The sequence below is a fragment of the Penicillium bovifimosum genome (assembly GCF_028826915.1).
Source record: "Penicillium bovifimosum strain IBT 22155 chromosome Unknown utg000005l_segment0_segment0, whole genome shotgun sequence".
NCBI classification, from domain to species: Eukaryota; Fungi; Ascomycota; class Eurotiomycetes; order Eurotiales; family Aspergillaceae; genus Penicillium; species Penicillium bovifimosum.
In genome coordinates this window covers 2,120,025-2,141,431 of record NW_026622714.1, presented here as the reverse complement: position 1 = coordinate 2,141,431, position 21,407 = coordinate 2,120,025, and the positions used below count along the sequence as shown (strand labels likewise).

Sequence of the window (21,407 nt, the reverse complement as noted above, 5' to 3'; positions counted from 1 at the left end):
TCATAAGCCTAAAGCCTTAAGGTGGTGATGAATATATTCAAAGTGTTCAACGGGGATGAATCTTTATTATTAATATTCAGTGGGTAACCAACAAAGCAGGATGATGCGATGATGACGGGCAGCGGCGAACCCCAACTCCAAGTTTGCTGATCGACTTCAACCTGTTCATAGTTCCCATATCCGGCGATTAACATTATCCCCAAATATGGCATCTTCAAGCGAGCGCAAGTTAGAGGAGAGATCGGTAGTATCCTCCTTTATCTGCTCAACCGCTGGAGAATTCAAAGTCGCTCTGTTTCGCCGTAGCGAGAAGGTCAGGACATATCCGTATGTACACACAAATCTCAGCCATTGTCTAATATCTGCATACTGATTGACTTCCCAGGCATCGTCTAGCTCCCATTTCAGGCAGCATAGGGAGCAAGGAAACAGCAGTGGCGGCAGCATGGCGCGAGCTCAAAGAAGAAACGACCCTCACGGTCGATGAAGTTGAACTGTGGCGACAAGGGAAGCCATATACTTTCCGCGACCCGTCTGTTGGACGGGAATGGATTATCTTCCCATTTCTATTCCGACTCAAAACTGGCGACGAGGGTGGTCGCGGAGAGCAAGCTATCCAAATTGACTGGGAACATGAAAGCTGGCAATGGTACAGTCTTGAGACCATTCAAGATGAGAAGAATCTAGGTGGAGTACCACATCTGCAAGATAGCTTGCGCCGTGTCTGGTTTGAATATGACATGAACGAGAGCGCTAGCGAGGCACTCATAGCAGGCATGGGACAACTGAGGTCAGATCACCAGAGCGGATCCCACGAGATGACTACGATCGCGCTGAGGGCTTTCAGAGACGTCGTTGCACAGTTGCAGGGCGATATCGATACAAAATGGTGGGAAACTGCTCGCATGGCTGCATGGCATCTGTGGAAGAATGGACGGGAAAGTATGGGAGCAGCTACATTGAATGCTTTTCTGGGATTACTGGCGGATATGGAAGAAATCATATCCCAGAATCTCGACCGTGGTGCTAAAGTGGAACGCTTGTTGACCTTGCTCGATCACCATATCTACAAGCGGAAAGAGATGCCATTGCGCATCAAACAATCCTTTGAGGCATACCTCCAATCCAACTTCCTGCCTACAGCAGAGTCGACACTTACACCCTCCCTCGCAATCCTCATATTCTCGGCCAGCTCCACCATACGGGATACTATTCTAGATGTCTTCGAATCCCTGCCGGTTCCTAATCTGGACATCCGGGTGCTCGAGTCCCGGCCACTGTGCGAAGGTGTCAACATGGCATCTTCCATCCTCTCGGCCTTCCAGACAAAATTCCCTCCGTCTTCCAAGAGACAGCTGGAACTAACCTTGCACACTGATGCATCTGCCGCGCTAGCCAGCAAGGGACTAGACTTTGTCCTACTTGGAGCAGACGAAATCTCACACTTAGGTTCAGTCAGCAACAAAACCGGATCATTGCCAGCTGTGCTTAGTGCTAAGCATGTCTGTCCAACCAGCAAAGTCTTGGTCCTCAGTGAATTGGAGAAAGTGGCAGAACCTCGCGCGGAAACCCATCATAGCCGCGAGGAGAATGACCCCAAAGAAGTTGTAGGCTGCTGGCTGCACGGTGGTCTTAAAGGGGTGAAGACCCTTGTTGAAGGTGCCAAGGTGTCTCTTCTGGATGAAGTCAACTATACAGTCCAAGTCAAAAATGCCTACTTCGAATGGGTTCCGGCTGAACTCATCGATGGATTTGTCTGTGAAGAGGGGACTTTGGACCCCACTGCCATTCAAGAGAAGGCCCAACAGGTAAAGTTGAAAACGGACAGATATTTCGGTGACCTTTAGTTATCGACAACTATCACAATCCACTTCGATCCTCTAATGGTTCTTCCTCTCCTGTATGACGTCACACTTCGATATTGTCGTAGACTTCATGTACCAACTGAGTCCTGACATTACTCCGATGTCGATCCTACTCTCAAAAGTGCAGTATCCAAATGCACTCGTCCGTACTCCAACCAGGAACCCACACCTTCCATGCGCCAGCAAAAGGCCTCACATTCGAATATGTGATCCACCGTCCAACCATCCCATCACCACAAGAACCACACAACATAATAGTAATACAATGTCCGGGCTGGGGCCTAGGATCTCCCTACCTCCAACACGGCCTCCACGATCTCTGGAACCCCCAAACCAACAACACAGTGATCTTCTTCCACCCACGCGGAACAGCCGGCACAACCAAACCACCCTCAACACAAATGAGCAGTCTAGATCTCGCCTCCGACCTAGAAGACCTACGCCAGCACCTTCAGTTATCACAATACCCCGTCCTACTGGGCCATTCCAACGGCGGAGCCATTGCACTCGGATATGCGCAGATGTATCCCAGTCGAGTGTGTAAGCTGATTCTACTCGACCACCAGCTGGTCGGTGTTCAAGATAAGAGATTATTACAGATTCAAGCTACTAGAATCGATGATCGATACCAGGATGCGTGGGATAGTATGTCCGGGAAACAGACTGGGTCTGATGAGGAATTTACGGAGTCTGTTCGTGCTATGTGGCCTTTGTATTTCTTTGATCCGGGATATGTACCGGAGTTACTGAAAGGTATTGGGAGAAAGAAGTTGTCGGTTTGGTGTTATGAGGCTCAGGGGAGATGTGATAGGAAGTCCGGGGGGATGGTTGAGGGATTGGGGAATGTGAGGGCGAAGACGCTTATGATATTTGGGAGGGAGGATATGATATGTGGGATTGGGATTGCGGAAAAGACGATGGAGGGAATTCCAGATGCGGAATTCATTTGTTATGATGGTTGTGGGCATTTTCCTTGGATTGAGAAGAGGGATGAGACGATACTTGATATCCGTAAATTCATTGAAAAGGAATAAAACTAGCCATAATCTCTAGCAATGTAATCCAAACAGAATAGAAACATTGAGAGCTTGCTACTGTGCATGTCCATACAAGTAAATCACACGCTAGGGAAGGACCAAATGTCTCCAAAGGGGTTTGAGAGAAGGAAATATCCAGGATCCGGACGAGACGCCAGGGTAGAGGACAGGATCGTTAAAGACCCCTACCCATCGCAGAAGAAAAGAAACAGCACAATATATGCAATTAAGAAAGGGGAGAGATATCATCATAATCAGGAATCACGAACACGTGCTTGTCGCTTCGCAGTGCCGATGTGGGTGTTGTGTACTTTGGTGGCGAACTTCAAGCTGGTCAGGGTCTCCGACATGTGAGCCTGGAGCGGGCTGACCATGACAAACATCAGTGTCTTGGAGTTTCCGCCCAAAGAGAATTGTAGCAGATAGGTAAGCTAGAGAGTTGGTTAATAATGTGACAGGAAATAGGCTGAGAAGGAAGACAAACCTTGCTGTTTCGGTATGGGATATGACCGCCATCTTTGCCTTGTCCAAGAGCTGAGATCACATCACCCAGTGAACTCAGACTACGGTTAATATTTTGAGTCTCTTTCAGACGCTCGCCGGTCGCTCCACTGTGGCTCAGACGTTCACTTCCGGCCAAGTCGACCAGGTTCAGTGTACCTTCGCTGCGTTCGCCGGTTATGTGGTTCTCGCCTGTGAGCTTGAGAATGAATACGGAGTGAGAACGAGATGAGCGCTCGTTGGCCTTGGTCGCGGCAACAGAGCGGTTGGCGTCTGCATTCTTGAGAATAGACTCAACCATCTCGGGGGAGTCCAAATTGACGGTTGTGATGTCCGTGATGGTGGTCTTGCCCCGCTGCATGTCATGACGAATCTCATGCTTCTTCTTGTCCAATTCGTCTGGATTACCCAAAAGGTCATTGAGGTTTTCGTTGTAGACTTCGACAAAGTTGCCGGCCATGGTGTACCGCCAACCCTTCTCCTCCAGGCCTTGCGCGGTCTCGTAAATTTGGTGAACAGCTCGAGGAATCATGCCATCGGCCGAGGACATTGTGTGCGTCTTGCCACTGCCGGTCTGGCCATAACAGAAAATGCAAACATTATATCCGTCCAGGGCACTCTGAACAAGCTGGCTGATCTCATCGAAAACCTCGGCATTCTGAGTGGACGGGCTGAAGACGCGATCAAAGGAAAATGTGTTGTTCTTGCGGGTGACGGTTCCGAGGCTGCTCTTCTCTTCAGGGCCGAGGATATTAATCTCCTTTGCATCGTCGGCCTCATCTGGATATTGCATGAGAGTGAGGTCAGAAGCAGGTTCACTTTTGAGCGAAGGGCGAACTCGGCAGAAGACACGGATGTTGCCTTTGAGCTCCTGCACCTGATTATGAAGTTTGCGCCGCAGCGTCTCTTCTCTGCGCAGCTTCTCCCTTATCTCTTCTGTCTGGGCGAATGCATCCATCATTTGCTGATTGCACCGCTCGAAGGACTTGGACTGTTCCTCTCGTCCACTTTCAAGGAACTCAATTCTCGCCTTGAGGGCACGAATTGAGGACTCCAGCGTAACGCTGTTGCTTGCAGTTGTGTCCAGGTTGAGTTTAAGTTCCTGGACACTCCTCCGTTCACGATCCAGGGCCCCCTTCAGGCTTTGTATCTCATCGCGCATTGTTCCGATCTCCCGGTCCTTGCGCTCCAATTCAATCTGGGATTTTTGGATGTCCAGTGCCGACTGAGAAGTTAGTTGGCCAAGAGCTCTGACTCTGGCTGCTTTCTCGTCTTCAATTTCACGGGCAAACTGTCGTTTGAGATCGCTAATCTCCTCTTGGTGCCGGGCAGTAATAGAAACAATTTCTCTTTCACCTTTCTGTTGGACAGAATCCATTTCGATCCGCTGGCGCCGCTCGAGATCGTCCATGGCGATCTCTTGATCTCGCTTGGCGTCTTTGAGCGCCTGCTCCGCTGTCTCCAACTGGCTTCGCAGAGAGTCCAGCTCCACACGCTGCATAAGGTTGCTTTCCTTTAATTCGTCGCGAGAGCGCTCGAGTTCAGTGGCTAGATATAATGATTAGTATGATGTGGAGGTCGCTCTTCTCCAACACAACTTACCTCTTGCCTTGAAGAACTCCACGGTTTCCTTCAGACTGGAGCTTTGTTCGCCATGCTGGTTCATTTGGGCCATCAGCGTTTGCATCAGCCCCTCTATGTTCTTCTCGCGAGTTTCTTGATCCCATTCTGGTCCTGTATTATTGTTAAAACTGCGGATCGAAGAACCTTTGGTCAAAAACGCAGGATGAGAGGATTTCTTGGCAGAACGCCTTGGAGAAGCTGATGGAGTCCTGTTGGGTAAAGCAGGGGTGGCAAACAGCGTAGAGGAGAATGAGCGCTGCACATAACCAGGTGGTCCTGGGGTGGTGGCACTCGACACATTGCGAGACGGGGTACTGGGCAACAGGGTGATAGATGATGGATTGGAAGAACTCTCATTAGCGGCAGACTTCTCCGATACAGAGAGTGCTGAAAATTCACTGAGTTCATCCCAATCATGGTCCGGTGCTGGGGGAGCAAATGGACAAGAGGGAATACGACTAGGAGATAAAGAAAGTTGTGGCATACCCTTTCGCTTTCCTAGTATACTGGGAGACGTGTCTTCCATATGGGTATCCAATGCGCTCGCTGCGCGAGGAATCGATGCGCCGACGGGTCTGCGACTGTTGAAGGACGATTGAGGACGAGACATGGCCGATGCTGGGCGGGACATAGCGGACGGTGGCCGGGTGCCAGGGCCGACAGTGGAGGAAAAGCCACCAGTGATTGAGCGCGTCGCAGGTGCAGTCGGTCGGGTTGTGGTCGATGATGCGTATGAGTTCCCGCGGGTATGCGTCCGTGTTGTGGTGGTTGTGGTGCTAGCCTGTCGGCTGACGGATCCGGGTCTCTTCGTCTCCGGATTTGCGGTTTTCGGACGGGTCGCTTCGGACGAGGTCAGTTCATGATGCGCAATGGGTTCTGGGTCTTCCATACGCGACATGCTCATGGCCTTGTTCGCGATTGTACCGGGCTGCATGAGGCCAGAGCGCGAGTTGGTTGTCGCGGAACTCATCTCGCGTAGGCCAGCGCCAGCCTGTGGTAAGCGCATACGAGTAGATGACCTGGTTCTAGGCTTTAAAAGAGTCAGTTATGATCCCATGTGCTGCGAGGTCAATGTGGGATGCTTACCACGTTTTCCTCCTCCATCGTTGGTTGTGTTGATCGCCAGGTTACCGGCGAATAGAGTACCCGGGCGAGAATAACGAGCTCACGTCCAGCCACTGTATGTATTGGCCGCTAGGTCTAAACGTTGGCGACTGACTTGTAGAAGAAGCAAGTAGATGACATGCCAATGGAGGGTCCGGGTTGGAGCTTTAGATGATCGCAAACTGGTTTCTGGAGGGACGGAAATGCAAAGTAAACAAAGAATTGCTGACTCAGGCGGGTATATGGGACTAGTCCGGAATAGGAAAGGAGTTAACACCTTCGTATTCGTATTACCACGGGGTATTGCAAAATGTCACGTGAGCAGATTGATACACTGCACGAATGGCTCCAAGTGAATTGAAGAAGTCTACTCCAAACGATCAGATTATGTAGAATACAAGAATACTAAACAATTCCCGTGATCGAGGCCTTTGTTCCCAAGTTTATTGCTGAAGCGGTCGGCATTTCGTGGGGCACCTCTGCCTCCACTCGGATTCCCGAAACACCGGCCCCAGTAGCCCCGTTGCTTGAGCTTCTCCAACCCCGTAAACTTGTCCCTCTCCTCCTTTTTCCTTTCTTCAGTATTTCGTTTGCCCTTTTTCGTTTGAACACTTGGTCACAATGTCCGGCCGTTTTGTTCGTTCCTCCAAATATCGTGAGTTCTGTCTGTAGTCCCGCTTGCGCCTCCCGCTCACCAATACAGGCCACGTCTTTGGGCGATCGACGAGAAAGGTAAATCCGCCTACCTCCTAGATTCTCGACTATCATTCTGACTTTGCAGGATCAATGTTACGATAACCTTCGAGTCTCCCGAAATGCCTGGGATACCAATCTCCTCAAGGTACGTCTTACCTTTCGCGACACCCCTGACGGTTGAGCCGGTGAACCCGGTCTGACGGTGTATCTAGGTCAACCCGAAGCACATCGCCGTCAATTGGGAAGCAGGTGGTGGTGGAGCCTTCGCGATTATCCCTCTCGAGGAACGAGGCAAGCTGCCCGAGCGCATCCCATTGTGTCGCGGCCACACTGCCGTCGTTTTGGACACCGACTGGTAAGTGATTCGAATACTAGGCAGCCTTCGCACGGACAGTTTTCTGAGAACATACAGGAATCCTTTCAATGACGACTTGATTGCCTCGGGATCTGATGACGGAAAGGTATAGTGGCACAAGCTACTTCGATCGGTGTTGCGACTGACCGATTGCAGGTGCTCCTCTGGCGAGTCCCCGAGAACTTCACGGTGCGGCCTGATGTCAACTCCGACGACATCCAAGATCTCGCGCCTATTGGCAAATTGAGTGGTCACCCTAAGTAAGTTCGACCACGAAAATCGTTATCGCTCCGCGCTTACCCCTCCCTGCAGGAAGATCGGCCACGTGCTCTTCAACCCCGCGGCAGAGAACGTGCTGGCCACGGCCTCGGGCGATTATACCGTCAAGATCTGGGATATCGAAGCTGGCGCACCGAAGCTTACGCTGAACATCGGCGACATTGTGCAGTCGCAATCGTGGTCTGCCAACGGCTCCCTATTGGTCACCACCTCGCGTGACAAGAAGCTCCGCATCTGGGATGTGCGACAGGAGCGTCCGGCACACGAGACCAATGGCCACACCGGTGCCAAGAACAGCCGAGCTGTATGGTTGGGAGAGCGGGATCGCATTGCGACTACCGGTTTCTCCAAGATGAGCGACCGCCAGCTGGCGCTGTGGGATATCCGTGCCGTGCGGGAACCCGTCAATGGTTTCAAGACCTTGGATTCCATCTCTGGTGTTTGCATGCCTTTCTGGGACGAGGGAACTAGCTGCCTGTTCTTGGCTGGACGAGGGTGAGTGAAACGGCCAGCTTTCTTGCTTTTGCATTTCTAACCCGCAGCAGTGACGGCAACATCCGATACTTTGAGCTTGAGAATGACAAGTTCGAGTTCCTCTCCGAGCACAAGTCTGCAGACCCCCAGCGCGGCGTTGCCTTCATGCCCAAGCGTGGCGTGAACATGCACGAGAACGAAGTTGCTCGTGCCTACAAGACCGTCAATGATCAATACATCGAACCCGTTTCCTTCATCGTCCCCCGGCGCTCTGAGACCTTCCAGGACGACATCTATCCGCCGACCACCGGTCTCGCCCCAGCCATGTCCTCATCCGAATGGCTGAATGGCAAGGAGGCTCTTCCTCCCAAGATCTCCATGGCCAGCCTCTTCGAGGGCGAGGGTATCAAGGAGGTGACAGGAGTGGAGGACAGGCCGACTGGTTCCATCGATGCCCCTGCGCCCAAAGCCGAGGAGGTACCCAAGCCAGTCGAGGCTCCCAAGGAGACTCCTAAGCCTACTCCCTCCAAGGCTGCCCCCGAACCCGTCGCAGAACCCACCCCTATTGCGCGCCCCGCCCCATCGATGAAGGAGCAGGGAGCTTCAATGGCCGCCATGGTGAACAAGTTCGCCGATGGTGAAGAGGAGGCCAGCGCGTCAGACGATGACGATTCGAGCTTCGAGGAGGTTCCCAAGCCCGTCGAGCGTCCCACTCGATCTGTCCCGGCGGAACAACCCTCTCCCAAAGTCAGCAGTCCCATAAGGCCAAAGGAGGTTGAGGCCAAGCCTCAGCCTACTGTGACTGTAAGTTTTCCTATCATCGGTCACTCCATTCGTGAAATTTCAGTCACTAACTCTCCCAGTCCTCTATTGCCCCCTCTCCCGCTACCGGATCCGCTTCACCACCCACTTCCATTCCTAAGAGCGACATCGACGAGATCAAGAGCCTGATCGCTGAGCAGACCAAGACCATTGCATCTCAGGCCCAGCAAATGCAAACGCTGACCGCTGAGATCGAGGCATTAAAAGCCAAGCTGAATTAGATGTTCCTATTTCTATTTTGGGTCACCGGAAACTGCTATGAGGTTAGTCTCATTTTGTCTAGGTACGTTGGGAGGTCGTGCTCCATATTGGTATCATAGGTTGTTTCACATATGGAAAGGTGCAATGTGTGAATAAGTCTTTTTGTTTCTTTTAGCGGAATTGTCAATGCATTGTCCCTTTAAAATCAAGTCTTCGATAACATGTCTGTTCAGTAACCAAGCATCTTACCTGCGATGTATCCCCGGCCCTCGTATGTTAGGTTGGAGCCGAGAGCCTAGGTACCTTTCAATCAACTAAAGAGCCATGTGCTTCCATTGTCAATCACGGGCTATGTTCAGTCATTCCATGGACTATTGGGAAGATGTCCGGGCACATGGAATGAATAGGTAGGTGGAATGGATTCTTGACAGTTCTGTTCATTTGTATTGCATTTTCCTGTTGCCCTCGCCGTATTGATGTAGTTACTAAGTCCGGTATACCATGAAGCCGCGTAATAAGGTGCCAAGTATCCAGTATCAAGTACTACAGTCCCTCGTCTCTCTTTCTTGGCAAGAACCGGGCTTAACAGGGCAACCCCCCTAGTGCGGCCGCCGCAGCCAAATACCCTGCACCCACAAACATCTGCACCGGCAGATAACCTCCTCGCGTAGCCTCACTCCCCTCATGCTGTCTCAATCGCAATGCGACAACCTCCGCCACCGTCCCCGGGAAAACAAGTACCAACCAAAGCACCGTCAACGCCCCAGGAACCCGGGGCAACTCCACCAATTCTGCCGCGACTGACGCAGCAGCTGCCCACACCGTTCCTGCGCCCAGCCCAGCCAGTAGTGAGAACGCAAAAAGCGCCCCGGGGCTCGTCGCGAACGGCCAGAAAACCAAGCACAGTAGCCCACACAACCCGCACGCAATCGCGGGCACCTTGATCCTCCCGAATCGGTCGCTAAGCGCACCCACCAGCGGCCGCCCAAACGCCTGGCCCAGATTAAGAAGCGCGCTAGCGATGCTCCCCGTATTGGAATCCAGCCCTAAAGCCTGCGCGTCGCTGGCTAGGCTGAATAGCATGGAGACATAACTGAAGAGGCCGAAGAAGCCCCAGGTGAGAAATAGAATGAATGTTGGCTGTCGGAAGGTGGCGCACCCGAAGCCTCCGCCTTTGTTGCGTGGAAGTCCTGGGAACTCACGAACAAGCAGGCCAGCCACGAGATTCACAGTGAGCGAGACAATTCCGAGGACACGGAACGCCCAGCGGAAGCCCAACTGTTCGATCATGCGGTCTGTTGCAAGAGAATATATAAGCCCACCTGTCCCGGAACCTGCGGCTACATGGAATGCCGTTGTCGATTCCACGGCTCCCTTTGAACCAGCCATTTGCTATGCCAACTGTGCTAATAAAGAGGCAGCCCATGCCGAGTCGATAGCAGATGCCCTGGCTGAGCCACAGTTGCCAGCTTTGCGTGGTAAATGATGCGCCGATTAGAGAGGCGGACACGAGGAAGGCACCTAGGATAATCAATGTGCGATTGGGAAGGACCGGAGTGAGGTATGTGACTATTGGTGCGATCAATAGCGCGCAGGAGATGCTGAGGCCGCTTACGGCTGCATAGACGAGGAATGAGGTGCCTGGGAACTCGTTTTCTGAAATGTAGAATGAAAGAATGACCCCGAATGCCTATTGAAAATTAGCATCCAGACCTGAGACGGGCTAATCAGTAATTGCAGCCAAAGGGGAGACATACTCCATTGATACCCCAGGTATGAGCGTTGATCAGGAATACAGAGACCACGCATACCCAGCCGTAGCCACCTTCAGGGAACTCATCGGTTAGCTGGGCGGATAGAGGCTGCATTGAGGATGTCATGACCTCGGACGTTATGACAACTTACAAGGGATACGACTACACGTGGAGGACTACGTAAAGAATATATAGCGATGAATGCTTAGGTATCATTATAGACTGTATAGTCGGCTTTAGGGCACACCTCCGACAGAATCCACTCCGATGCTGATGTAAAATTGACCCACATGATCACATCAATACAGAGTCGGTGAGTCTCCCGGCACTCTGGCGTCCACCAAGGCGCAGACTTGCCACGGCCCCTGTTGGTCTTTCCCAGGGCCCGGACTGCATGATCGGGGGTCTCTTATCAATCAACCGCGATCTCTCACTAGTGTTGAACAGGGAGAATCTCCCTACTGGTTCGAGGAATGAAATAATCCAGGTGGTGAGGCCAGTCAGCTGCCGCCCCTCGAGACATGGAGCATCGGTCCTCACTGGCCTCACCACCTGGATTATTTCATTCCTCGAACCAGTAGGGAGATACTCCCTGTTCAACACTAGTGAGAGATCGCGGTTGATTGAGGTATGAGCAGAACCCGGACTCATAACCTGTTGATTCTACAGATGTAGGATTCAGGATATATCTTGGGTATTGGATCGATTGATTGACTGGAAGCCGTCAGGGGGCTAGAGAGAGAGAGAGAGAGAGAGAAAATCCATTCGGCTTTTGGGGCTAGAGAGGGTGTTTTGGCCAGTGCACGGAAGAGTGGTTCTTCCGTGCCGGTCACGTGCCGTAGCCTTCAACTCAACACCAAGATGACGGAAGCCCGATGATCCAATCCAAGATCAATCCGGGGTCCAAGTCAATGATGTGTGGAGCCCAATGATTGGGCGAGGTAGAATGCTCATCCAGAGTCCGAGCCATGAGATGATAACGCTGTCATGAGATGTGAGGGGTCCTAAGGTAGGACCTGGACCCCGTAACACCAAGTCAAGTGGTCGCCAGGGCACATGGGCATCGAAGGCAACGAAGCAGCCGACCGACTCGCTGACGAGGGAGCACGACACGGAGGCCGCTTTTCTGGCCCCCAGTCTGCCCCCACGATCAGCGGGATTAAGTCGGTATATCGAGAACTCCGCCTAGAAGCGCGTCTCCACTGGTGGTATAAAGCCTCTGAGAAGCTCTCCACTTGGTACAGGCGGTGGGACGACACCTACGAGGTGAAGCCTCTCCCAGTGCTTGATTTACGGCGGCCCCTCCTCCATAAGTGGCTTGCGCTACGGTCTTCCCACGGAGACTTCGACTGGTACCATCGTCGCTTTAACCACGATGACGCCAAGCTCACCTGCTCCTGCGGCAGGACCAAGACCCCAAAGCATCTGGCCCTCTGCCGGCACTCGAAGGCGCGGTTCAACAGGTGGCCGTCCAGGCCGCCGACGCAGCCCACGGACACGCAGGGGGCCGTCGATTACCTGCGCTCCCTGAGCCCACAGGAGTTTGCCCAGCTCCTTGAGCTGACGAAATTCTACGCCAGGATCTGCACCCGGTAGGAAAGGGATGCTGCCAACGCGGCCCTCCGCCACTGGGCGCAAGCCAGGGTAGAACCCACTCGCTTTCCGCCCCCTCTCCCCCTCACCCCATCCCTAACACTCACGAACTGGCCCACGGGCCGCGAACCAGCGGGCGACACCCCGTAAACAACTACAAGCCGGTACCTAACGGCGACGACACAGCACCGAGCGTGCGCAAAAACCCTGCATCCATCCCACAGGTCGGGGAAGGACAGGCAGCTGACGGGGCCTCTCCCCACATCTTTCTTAAGAACGAGTTGCTCTCTATGGACGCACTAGGTTATCTGTACATAATACCATAGCTTAGCACGTCCCCATACCCCATGGGAGGTCACGGAGATGGGCCAGGACGTTAAATATAACAACAACAACAACAACAACAAATCAATAAAAGGATCCCGCAGCGTAGCCGATCCGAACACTTGCTAGCTATCTCCGACCCCGAAGAATCGCAATGGCCGATTCAAGTAGTCTATCAACCCAAGCCTGCGATGCCTGTCGCGTGTCCAAGCTTCCATGGTTGTGACAAGTCCCGGCCTCGGTGTATGCGGTGCGTTCGGATGGGTCAGCCATGCAGTTATTCGCAGCAGAGAACAGTTCGCCACCGTAGGCTAGAGGTGGCTAGGAAGACACGCAACTTGCCGAAGCCTGTTGAAGAACAGCCGACCAGTCATCCTATGAGCGTTGGCTTACCAACACCACAGGTACAATCTAAAGCCATCAAAGCTGGTTTCCGTGGCTAACTATACAGAGGCGAAATCGTGTACCAAATGCCTGCCTCCGATGCCGGCAACCAAAAGTCAAGTGTGACCGTCAATAGCCGTGTAGTCGCTGCCTCAGAGCTAATAGAGGACAAGAGTGTCGCTATGTATGTGACTCTCACTCGATGGACCTAGCGAGCGAGACGAAACTCGTTCCTCTATACAAACAAGCCTATCACAGTGGGTTTCATTGGTCTGTTCTCGTCGAGAACGTATGTTTGTCCAGATTCTAATCACCACCACCTGCTGATTACTGTTCCTAGATCGAGAATCTGTTGAAACATCATCGCTGGGTTGGCATTCACCACCAACATGTTGAACAAGAGCAGTTCTTCTCTTCAAGGGAGAACTTCTTCAGCAGCAGCGGTCCCTTGTATAATGCCACTTGACGAACCCTGCTGTCTTATATCCCTCCTCGTGATATTGCAGACCACTTTATCAAGCATTACCTTGAAATCATCGAACCATCCCATCAAATTCTGCATCAACCATCCTTTAGAGATGAACTCGGCGCCTTCTGGGACAGGCCAAGCGCTATAGATGACGGATGGCTTGCACTATTCTTCGCCATACTCGCTCTAGGCTGTCAGTTACATAACCCGCCTCAGCCAGCTGGGCAAGACACCGGCTTCATGGCCCTCCCATCTCGTTTGTTCAATGCAGCACAGGCTTTCTTGCAGCGCACACCTTCATGATCCGACCAGATGTGACGAGTATCCGGACCCTCTGCCTGTTTGTCATCTTTAAGCAAACAAGAGGCGCGGTTTGTATAGAGTCCACGGCACTATGGCCCGTAACAGCCCTTATTGTCCGGCTTGCCATCACTATTGGATTACACTTGACCCCTTCAGCCCAATATGCGCCGACATGTGCAGAAAGTACCAGCTGCCGCAACAAGCCTGGGCAGCAGTTATTCTTCTTGACCTGCGACAGACGTTGCAGCCGGTATGCCGGTGATTCCGCCATCTGGCGACCTGCTCACAGAGCCAATATTGGGCACTGGACCTGACCTTTCTGGTGCAACAGAGCATAAAGACTTCCTCTTCCCTTTAATAATATATGACTATCCCCCCAGATCTTCAAAATCCTTGAGTTGGCCACCTCGCCCCAGATTTCCTTATCATACAGCCTCGTCATCAAGTACGATAGCCAGATCAAGGCACTGCTCAATCACTTCCATAACTCCTTCCTTTCCACCCGCTCCGAGATCTCACACACTGATCCCTTCCAATGGGTCATGACCAACGTTTTCATCCGCCGCATCCTCCTAGCCCTCCACAGCCAACTCTACCAGGAACCCCACGGCTTAACCCGCTACCCAGTCTCCTACTGGTCCTCCCTCGAATGCAGCCTCTCCATCCTCTCCATCCAGCGCGACCTCTGGGATACGAATACAGATAGGAATACCTCATCACTGTCTATATCCGAAGATTCGCCACCAGGCCGCACTGCCTTCGTCGCCCGGCTGTTCCAGCAAGATTTCTTCCTCGCGGCCATCACGGTTTGCTTTCACCTCGTGCAGACGCAATCCCCCTTGGACTCCCCGGAGAATAGTGAGAAGTGTCAGATCCGGGCGCGCAGAACGATTTTGGAGTTGCTTGGGTCTTGTAGGGATATTTGGGAGCGAGAGCGGGATGTTTCTGTTTGTCATGGGACGGCGTTTGGAATGATTGACTCATTGCTGCGGATTGTGGAAAAGGAAAAGGAGGGCGAGAGATGGGGAGATGGAGGCGAGGATCCCACTGCCGGTTAAGATGGGCTCGTGTATCTTTCTGGCGATGGGTGTGGTATGTTTTGTCTTGGGCCATGCAGGGAAGCCGCAGGTTGGTATTCAGTCTTTACGAACCTACACAGTACACAAAGCACGAGGCTATGTCTACTTCTTTCACATCCAATTTAGTTAGGACCTGTATCCAACGGACTAATACTAGCCTACGTCCGTCGCCTGATCTGATGAAACATGTGTAGTTGCAAGCATATATGAAGCGCAACTGCACCTCAATCTCCCGTCGGAGCACTGATTACCTCCCACTTCCATATGGATCCCGTCGTTTCTCTCGGGGGAGGTTCGTTTATAGGTACGCAGTCGGATTTACGTTACTCATTGAGTCCTTGAAGCAAGCTACACACACAATAGAGTAGAGAATACGTCCTTTTCATTCCCATCACTCGGCGTTGCATGTGTCAAAAGTTAAAGGGCACATAAAATAGCCCATGCAAAATCCCATATCTACATTGCTGAATAGGCAGACACGCCAGCCCTTAGAAAGTGAGAGATGCAAGAAAATCTGAAAGATACCCATTGAACGCCGTTTCCCATGACTTTTCATCCGAAAGCAAACCAGACTCCCAGATCAAAGTTCATCTTCGTACTTGTAGTTGATGCGACGGCCGCCCACACCACGGTCCTGTCGACTATCGCGACGCCGACCAGACTTCGTCTTCTCACGGTGTTGTTTTTCGCGCTCAAGACGCTCCTTATTGCGCGCTTCACGCTCAAGGGTGTAAGGGTCTTTCTCCGCCTCGGTGCTCCTGACGCCGTTCGTGTCACGGCTACGGTCCTCATCGCCGTGTTTCGCACGACGGGCTTGGGGATGCTCGCTGCCGTTAGCAGACGGGGACCGATCGCGGCGCGAGCGCTTGCGGTCACCGCCCCGGTCACGTCCATGCTCCCTGAGACGGTCCCGATCGCGCTCTGAACCGCGGTCTTTGTCGCGTTCGCCGTCACGGCGACGGTCACGGTCGGATTCGCGGTTTCTGTCACGGCGGTCTCGATCACGGTCACGATCTCGGCGTCGGCTGTCGTGGTCATGGTCTCGTGATTTGTCGTCTTCGCGCCGGCTAGCTCGCTCCTTCGAGCGGTAGCGGCTGCTGATTCGGCTTGCTAGGTCGCGCGCCTCGGGGGCTTCGGAAGACGCTTTGGTCCTACCGTTCGATCGATCTTTGGGACGGATTTCTTCGTTCCGAGTTGTACTGCGGCTACGACTGCGATGGCGACGGGAACGCTGGGAGCGGTGACCGCTCCTTTGGTCTCGCTCTCGATCACTTTCGTGATGTCTACGCCGTGACGACCGACGAGAGGATGCGCGGGATGGAGATCGAGTGCGGGCGTCAGACTGTAGTTCATCAACCCGGTCCTTGCGCTTGATGTCTGTTTCGCGCCGACTGTCACGGTCATCTTCAGGGCCATGAACAGATGGTGAGCGGGCTTGAGGAGCTCCATTCTGGGATGGAGATCGAGATGGAGGTTGCGCACGACTGGACAAGGCGGCGGATGTGGCTCTTGCGTGAGCTTGCTCAGTGGGCTCACTACTGGACATTAGTATGCTGTATCGCCAAGACTGGAAATAAGATGCAAAAAAGGAAAGTCTTACCCAGCACTACTGGCCCGGCCGTGGATCTGGAAGTTGCGCTGGCGCAGGACACTGGTGTTTGGTAGTCCCTGCCGCATGGCACGCGGGGCAGCTGGCGCGCCTTCCACGCCAGGCCCCCGTTGTTCAAATCCGCCGAATCGGGATTGTCCATACCCATTACTCATGGGGTTATATCCAGGTTCAGGCGGTACGTTGCTATCAAGACTCTCAATGGTGGGAATTCCCTGCGGTTGCTCTGTATCGCCTTTTGAAATGTCCTCTGGATTACCCGACACGACGGCACCGCCTTCACCTGTGTCTGGGGCAGTCTCATTTGGTGGAACATTACCTTGAGCATCAACTGCAGTACCGTCAGGAGCGCCAGCCACACCGGCTGGGGGTTGGTGGGCATACGCCGGATTAGCTCCCTGGCGGTAATGACCTTGCATAGGCCCATAGCCGCCTCGACCGGAGCCGTAAAACTGGCCACGGCCTCGGCCCCGATATCCACCTCGACCGTACCCTCCGTGGTAACCTGACTGATAGCCGGAGTGAGAAGGGTAAGCAGACATATTAGACCCAACTGCTCCTCCATAAGGAGGACCGCCATTTGCAAAAGCATTTGGATTGAATTTATTCTGGCCGCCTTGCCACATAACGTTGTTTTGCTGGGAAGCATCCCATCCTAAGGATCCATACATGCTCCCGTCGTAGTTCATCCCATTGTTCATGCCCATACCAGCCATGTTCATCCCGTAGTCACCGATCATACCCTGATTTGCCATCGGGCCCATTCCCATAGGCATGCCTGCGTAGGATTGTTAGTAAGAGTGAAAGAGGAAGTTGAATAACATAAAACATACCCATTGTATTCGGGTAATTGAACATGCCGGCCATGTAAGGATTCATGCCATTTCCGTTCCAGCCCATCACGGGCATGTTGCCGGCCATATTCGGGGCCATAGGATTGTTTCCGAATTGATCAGGAAACTCCTGAGCGAATGGAGCAGGTCCAGCGCTAACCGTAGAGTCGTTTGCCACGGCGTCTTCGGGCGCGGGCTCGAGGGCCGGGCCTGTGCCCTGGAGTGGATCAGCTCCGGTGTCATTCTATGTATACGGTCAGCAAAGAACATATTTAGTGTAGCAAGTAGCAGAATGCAGAATGCACTTACCAGAGCAGGCTGATCAACTGAGTCTGGCACGGCTCCCACTTGGTCGCTTTCTGCAGCCGTATCCCCAGCCGATATATCTTGTCCCACCCCTTCAGGCCCTGGCTTCGCAGCGAGAGGTGCCTCGGTCTCCTGAGTTGACTCTGCTGCGGGCCCATTCTGATCGCGCGCAGTATCCGGCACAGGCGCCTTTGTATCAGCGGGCGTGGTATCCGATGGCGCTGGTGTCGCTGAAGGTGCTGCGGACTGGCGGTCCTTCTCCCGCTTCTTCTCCTCGGTGCGGAGGAAGGCCTTGAGAGTAGTCCGGAGAGCTTTGTTGGGTTTGCAGAGGTCTGGGGAGACGGGTGTATGTGTGCAGACGGGACATGTCTCGGACAGGGAAGCTTGGCCTAGAGCAGAAAGCCAGGTTAGCTAACACTTGGATCGTAGGCGCAAAAAGTTCGTTTGGGACATACATGTCTCGCAAATGGATTGGTCGCAGCAAGGAAGTCGGAAGGCATTCACTGCTAGGTTATTGCACATCGCACAGCGCAGCTTGAAGGGTATATCCTCCTGAGCCAAGGTGCTAGAAAAAGATCAGTATCCCCGACATTGCGAAATTCGGGATCAATTTGCGGATACACACCTGGCGATGTCCATGAGACCGGGCGGATCGGCCGCCGCCATGGCTAAAGAAGGCTGGAAATAGTAGAAATCCCTTATTAGGCTGAGGGCTGCGATGGCATAGCTCCGGCGCTTAAAAGCGTACTGTGTACGGAGTAGAGGTCGATGCTTGAATTTGGTCGGAGAAACTATTTCGCCGGAGTTCCAGGGTCAGTCCGGAGCAAAGGGAACAAACAATAAGTGGATGACGTATGGACAATCAAACAAGGGACATTGTAGATGGATGAGACCCTCAGATTAGATCAAGTTATTTTAAACGTTCATTGAAGAAACAGCGATACCATATGGTTTCATCTGCTTCAACTCGCGTTGGTTCTATCGTCATCGGGTGTTTCTACGGGTGCCTAGGGGGCGGGAGTGAGATCACCTACGAAGAGTAATTCACTACATCTGCGTAGGCAGAGAAGATGGGGGTGAAAGAGAGATTAAAGACAAGATAGAAGATATAGATGGCCCATGTCAAGCAAAAACCGAAAGGAAAGAAAATTACCAAGTGATGCAAATAACAAGGAGAGTGACCGGATGGAAAGGGCAAAAAATGTTAAAATGTTGGTTTCCGTAAGGGTACCAAAAATGGAATTAAAAAAAAAAACAGTGAAAAAAACCCCGACGGAATTTAAAAAGGACGGCGGCGCCCGAGTCGTCGGCTTGGATTCTCCTCTCCAGGGAGCTTGGGCCACCACCTTTTTTTTCGTGATTCCACTTATATAATTTTTTTTTTTTTTTTTCTTTTTCTTTTTCCTTTTTGAATCATGACAGAGGATAACTATCGACCTCGCTCTCCTGATTTCTCTCTTCCTCCTCCTCAACAACCTCACATCCTTGCGAGTCCGGTCACCTCGTATACTTCGCCATTCTTCAATTCGTACCAACAATACCAACGCCCGAATCCCGGTCGCGTGTCTCAGCAGTACGTCCCACCATATCAACCAGACTCGGATATGGCACGCCGCTCAAGCCGACTCGCTCAATCTGAACATATTCCTGCCCCTGAGCCTATGCCCGAAGCCATTCAACCAATGCCAGAGCCAATTGCTATGGCGCCAGTTGCAATCAAACCAGAGATACACCAAGAAATGCAAGAGTTGCCGCCGGCACCCACTAGTGCGGGGATTGAAGTAAAGACCAAGTTTCCCGTGGCACGTATCAAGCGCATTATGCAGGCCGATGAGGATGTCGGCAAGGTCGCTCAAGTGACACCAATTGCTGTCTGTACGTATTGACTTTCTTTGTTTACGCCCGCTTTCAGGCGTATCCCCACCAATGCCTTGCAAGATATGCTGACCGCATTCCTACCTATAGCCAAGGCCCTCGAGCTCTTCATGATATCTCTCGTTACAAAGGCGGCGCAGGAAGCCAGAGACCGTAATTCAAAACGCGTCACGGCCTCGCATCTGAAACAGGCCGTTGCCAAGGATGAAGTACTTGACTTCTTGGCAGACATCATCGCAAAGGTCCCTGACCAACCCGCTGGTCGGAAACACGAAGATGATGGGAGCGACCAGAATGAGGGTCGCCGGAAGCGCGGCGGGCGGCGGCCAAAGGATGAGAGTGATTGAGGTCGACCCATAAACGATTTGACGACGTGTTAGATGGGATTGGTATCGGGCGCATAGAAATTCTGGGCTTTGGTTTTCAGGCGTTTAAATAGTGGGAGGCAGATCTTGGAGCGCATTTGTGAATATTTTGGAATTTCCCGGGCTCGAGTCCCTCGAGACCTAGAGGCGCATGGTCCGCTGATTAATATACTCGGCCTACCAGGGGGGCAATTTACCTTGTCAAAGATTGGACGTGTAGATTGTAAATATTTTATAAGATTAGATTGTCTTTTAGAAAAATTGGGACGGGGACAGTCCGTAGTTGTACATCGTGACATAGAACGCGGCGATCAACGCGATAAACACCGTCTCCACTCACCCTCAACCCCGTTACCCTCGCTCCGTGATATCATGCTGTCCTCGCAGAATGGACTTTGTATGTACTCTTTGCCCCTTTTTAGATCTCTACTGATATACTCCAGTGGTCTCGTCTTATCGGCGGTTCGCGCGCACCATCGAAACCCCCCAAGGCCACCTCGCCCACGGAACGGCTGACTGCCTTCAAGCGCGCCTGCAATGCACTCCAGGTACCGACCATGCCCGCCCCCACGAGGTCATTTAGCTAATTCATTTGCCAGCAAATATGGCGTTCGACAAATACCCCATCAGGCGAGCAATCGGTAATCCACGCCCGGACATACATTGAAAGACTCAACTCGATCTTGAGCGAGGAAGCTCGCGGGCCCGCACCGCACCCCTGTGTCGCCTACGCCGCGTCTTCCCAGGTCTTTGTCACAGTGACCAAGCTCGCTCTCTCATATTACGATGAAGGACTTCTCCGCTCGGCGACCATTTTCTTTAATACCTTGATCGACGCGGAGGTGGATGGAGTCGTGGATAACCGATTGTTCGCTCGCGCGTTGGTGGATCTGGTTCGTCGCGCCGAGAAGAAGTCGACTGAGGTCGAGGGTCGACTCGTCGAATTGCTCTTTGGGATTGCGAACAACATTCGTCTTCAGCCTGTTATCTTGCCTGCTTGGTTCGTGCCTCGGGGAACACCCGTCGCCCAGGACAGTGACTCTCAAGCGCCGAGTGGGACGGAATATGCAGGAGCTACGAGGAAGGACGAATTCCCTCTGTTCTATTTGCTGGTAGATTATGTTCATCATGATGGACGTGCTGGCGACTTTGCACGTACGGGGTTGCTCTACCTCATTGAAACCGCATCGCGGTCTAAGAATCTAGAGAAGTGGCTTATTGAGAGCGATTTGGCCACACTAATGGCCACGGGATTGGGCGCGCTCTACAGCCAACTGGGAAAGTGAGTACTAATCTTCTTCGATTTCGAAACTCCGAACTCATCACACCCAGCTTGGAATTTACTCCGACCGATGAGAACGTGCCTCACATTATCGTTTTGTCCGACCATGCCAAACAAGAGACCGCTTTGCAGCCAAAGTTAGGCCAGGCAATGGATGCGTTCATGTCATATCTGTTGTTTTGGCAGGACACGATCGACCATTGCAAATCCGCTGAAGTGAACGACACCTTGCTGGACCACTTTCAGGTGCTGTTTCTGGAGCAGCTTTTGTGAG

General features: G+C 52.6%; 9 protein-coding genes across 9 annotated transcripts; 6 read left to right on the top strand and 3 right to left on the bottom strand.

Annotated features, from left to right (window-relative positions):
* Nucleotides 1-205: 205 nt before the first annotated feature.
* N7515_005976 (translation initiation factor eIF-2B subunit family protein) lies at nucleotides 206-1,847 on the top strand (the record flags this gene model as incomplete). Its single annotated transcript, XM_056666720.1, has 2 exons — nucleotides 206-327; nucleotides 386-1,847. The coding sequence occupies 2 exons, from the start codon at nucleotides 206-208 to the stop codon at nucleotides 1,845-1,847; spliced, it is 1,584 nt and encodes a 527-aa protein (XP_056520316.1).
* A 152-nt stretch (nucleotides 1,848-1,999) lies between these two features.
* Nucleotides 2,000-2,899, top strand: N7515_005975 (alpha/beta fold hydrolase; the record flags this gene model as incomplete). The annotated part of the gene is made up of 1 exon (XM_056666719.1): nucleotides 2,000-2,899. The coding sequence occupies one exon, from the start codon at nucleotides 2,000-2,002 to the stop codon at nucleotides 2,897-2,899; it is 900 nt and encodes a 299-aa protein (XP_056520315.1).
* Nucleotides 2,900-3,156: 257 nt separating this feature from the next.
* On the bottom strand, nucleotides 3,157-6,130 carry N7515_005974 (putative kinesin family protein (KlpA); the record flags this gene model as incomplete). The annotated part of the gene is made up of 4 exons (XM_056666718.1): nucleotides 3,157-3,333; nucleotides 3,387-4,951; nucleotides 5,006-6,056; nucleotides 6,113-6,130. The coding sequence occupies 4 exons, from the start codon at nucleotides 6,128-6,130 to the stop codon at nucleotides 3,157-3,159; spliced, it is 2,811 nt and encodes a 936-aa protein (XP_056520314.1).
* Nucleotides 6,131-6,751: 621 nt separating this feature from the next.
* On the top strand, nucleotides 6,752-8,977 carry N7515_005973 (coronin; the record flags this gene model as incomplete). The annotated part of the gene is made up of 9 exons (XM_056666717.1): nucleotides 6,752-6,785; nucleotides 6,834-6,862; nucleotides 6,912-6,971; nucleotides 7,039-7,181; nucleotides 7,239-7,287; nucleotides 7,338-7,441; nucleotides 7,494-7,955; nucleotides 8,006-8,738; nucleotides 8,798-8,977. The coding sequence occupies 9 exons, from the start codon at nucleotides 6,752-6,754 to the stop codon at nucleotides 8,975-8,977; spliced, it is 1,794 nt and encodes a 597-aa protein (XP_056520313.1).
* Nucleotides 8,978-9,539: 562 nt separating this feature from the next.
* Nucleotides 9,540-10,837, bottom strand: N7515_005972 (uncharacterized protein; the record flags this gene model as incomplete). Its single annotated transcript, XM_056666716.1, has 3 exons — nucleotides 9,540-10,252; nucleotides 10,302-10,647; nucleotides 10,715-10,837. 3 exons carry the CDS (start codon nucleotides 10,835-10,837, stop codon nucleotides 9,540-9,542), a joined length of 1,182 nt encoding a protein of 393 aa, XP_056520312.1.
* Nucleotides 10,838-13,098: 2,261 nt separating this feature from the next.
* On the top strand, nucleotides 13,099-13,478 carry N7515_005971 (uncharacterized protein; the record flags this gene model as incomplete). The annotated part of the gene is made up of 3 exons (XM_056666715.1): nucleotides 13,099-13,196; nucleotides 13,271-13,301; nucleotides 13,353-13,478. The coding sequence occupies 3 exons, from the start codon at nucleotides 13,099-13,101 to the stop codon at nucleotides 13,476-13,478; spliced, it is 255 nt and encodes an 84-aa protein (XP_056520311.1).
* A 478-nt stretch (nucleotides 13,479-13,956) lies between these two features.
* Nucleotides 13,957-14,842, top strand: N7515_005970 (uncharacterized protein; the record flags this gene model as incomplete). The annotated part of the gene is made up of 2 exons (XM_056666714.1): nucleotides 13,957-14,034; nucleotides 14,165-14,842. 2 exons carry the CDS (start codon nucleotides 13,957-13,959, stop codon nucleotides 14,840-14,842), a joined length of 756 nt encoding a protein of 251 aa, XP_056520310.1.
* Nucleotides 14,843-15,443: 601 nt separating this feature from the next.
* On the bottom strand, nucleotides 15,444-18,277 carry N7515_005969 (RING finger protein; the record flags this gene model as incomplete). Its single annotated transcript, XM_056666713.1, has 6 exons — nucleotides 15,444-16,398; nucleotides 16,464-17,250; nucleotides 17,306-17,549; nucleotides 17,615-18,000; nucleotides 18,067-18,176; nucleotides 18,237-18,277. 6 exons carry the CDS (start codon nucleotides 18,275-18,277, stop codon nucleotides 15,444-15,446), a joined length of 2,523 nt encoding a protein of 840 aa, XP_056520309.1.
* Nucleotides 18,278-19,026: 749 nt separating this feature from the next.
* Nucleotides 19,027-21,137, top strand: nctA (negative cofactor 2 transcription regulator complex subunit BUR6; the record flags this gene model as incomplete). The annotated part of the gene is made up of 3 exons (XM_056666712.1): nucleotides 19,027-19,486; nucleotides 19,577-19,825; nucleotides 20,482-21,137. The coding sequence occupies 3 exons, from the start codon at nucleotides 19,027-19,029 to the stop codon at nucleotides 21,135-21,137; spliced, it is 1,365 nt and encodes a 454-aa protein (XP_056520308.1).
* Between the last annotated feature and the right edge of the window lie 270 nt (nucleotides 21,138-21,407).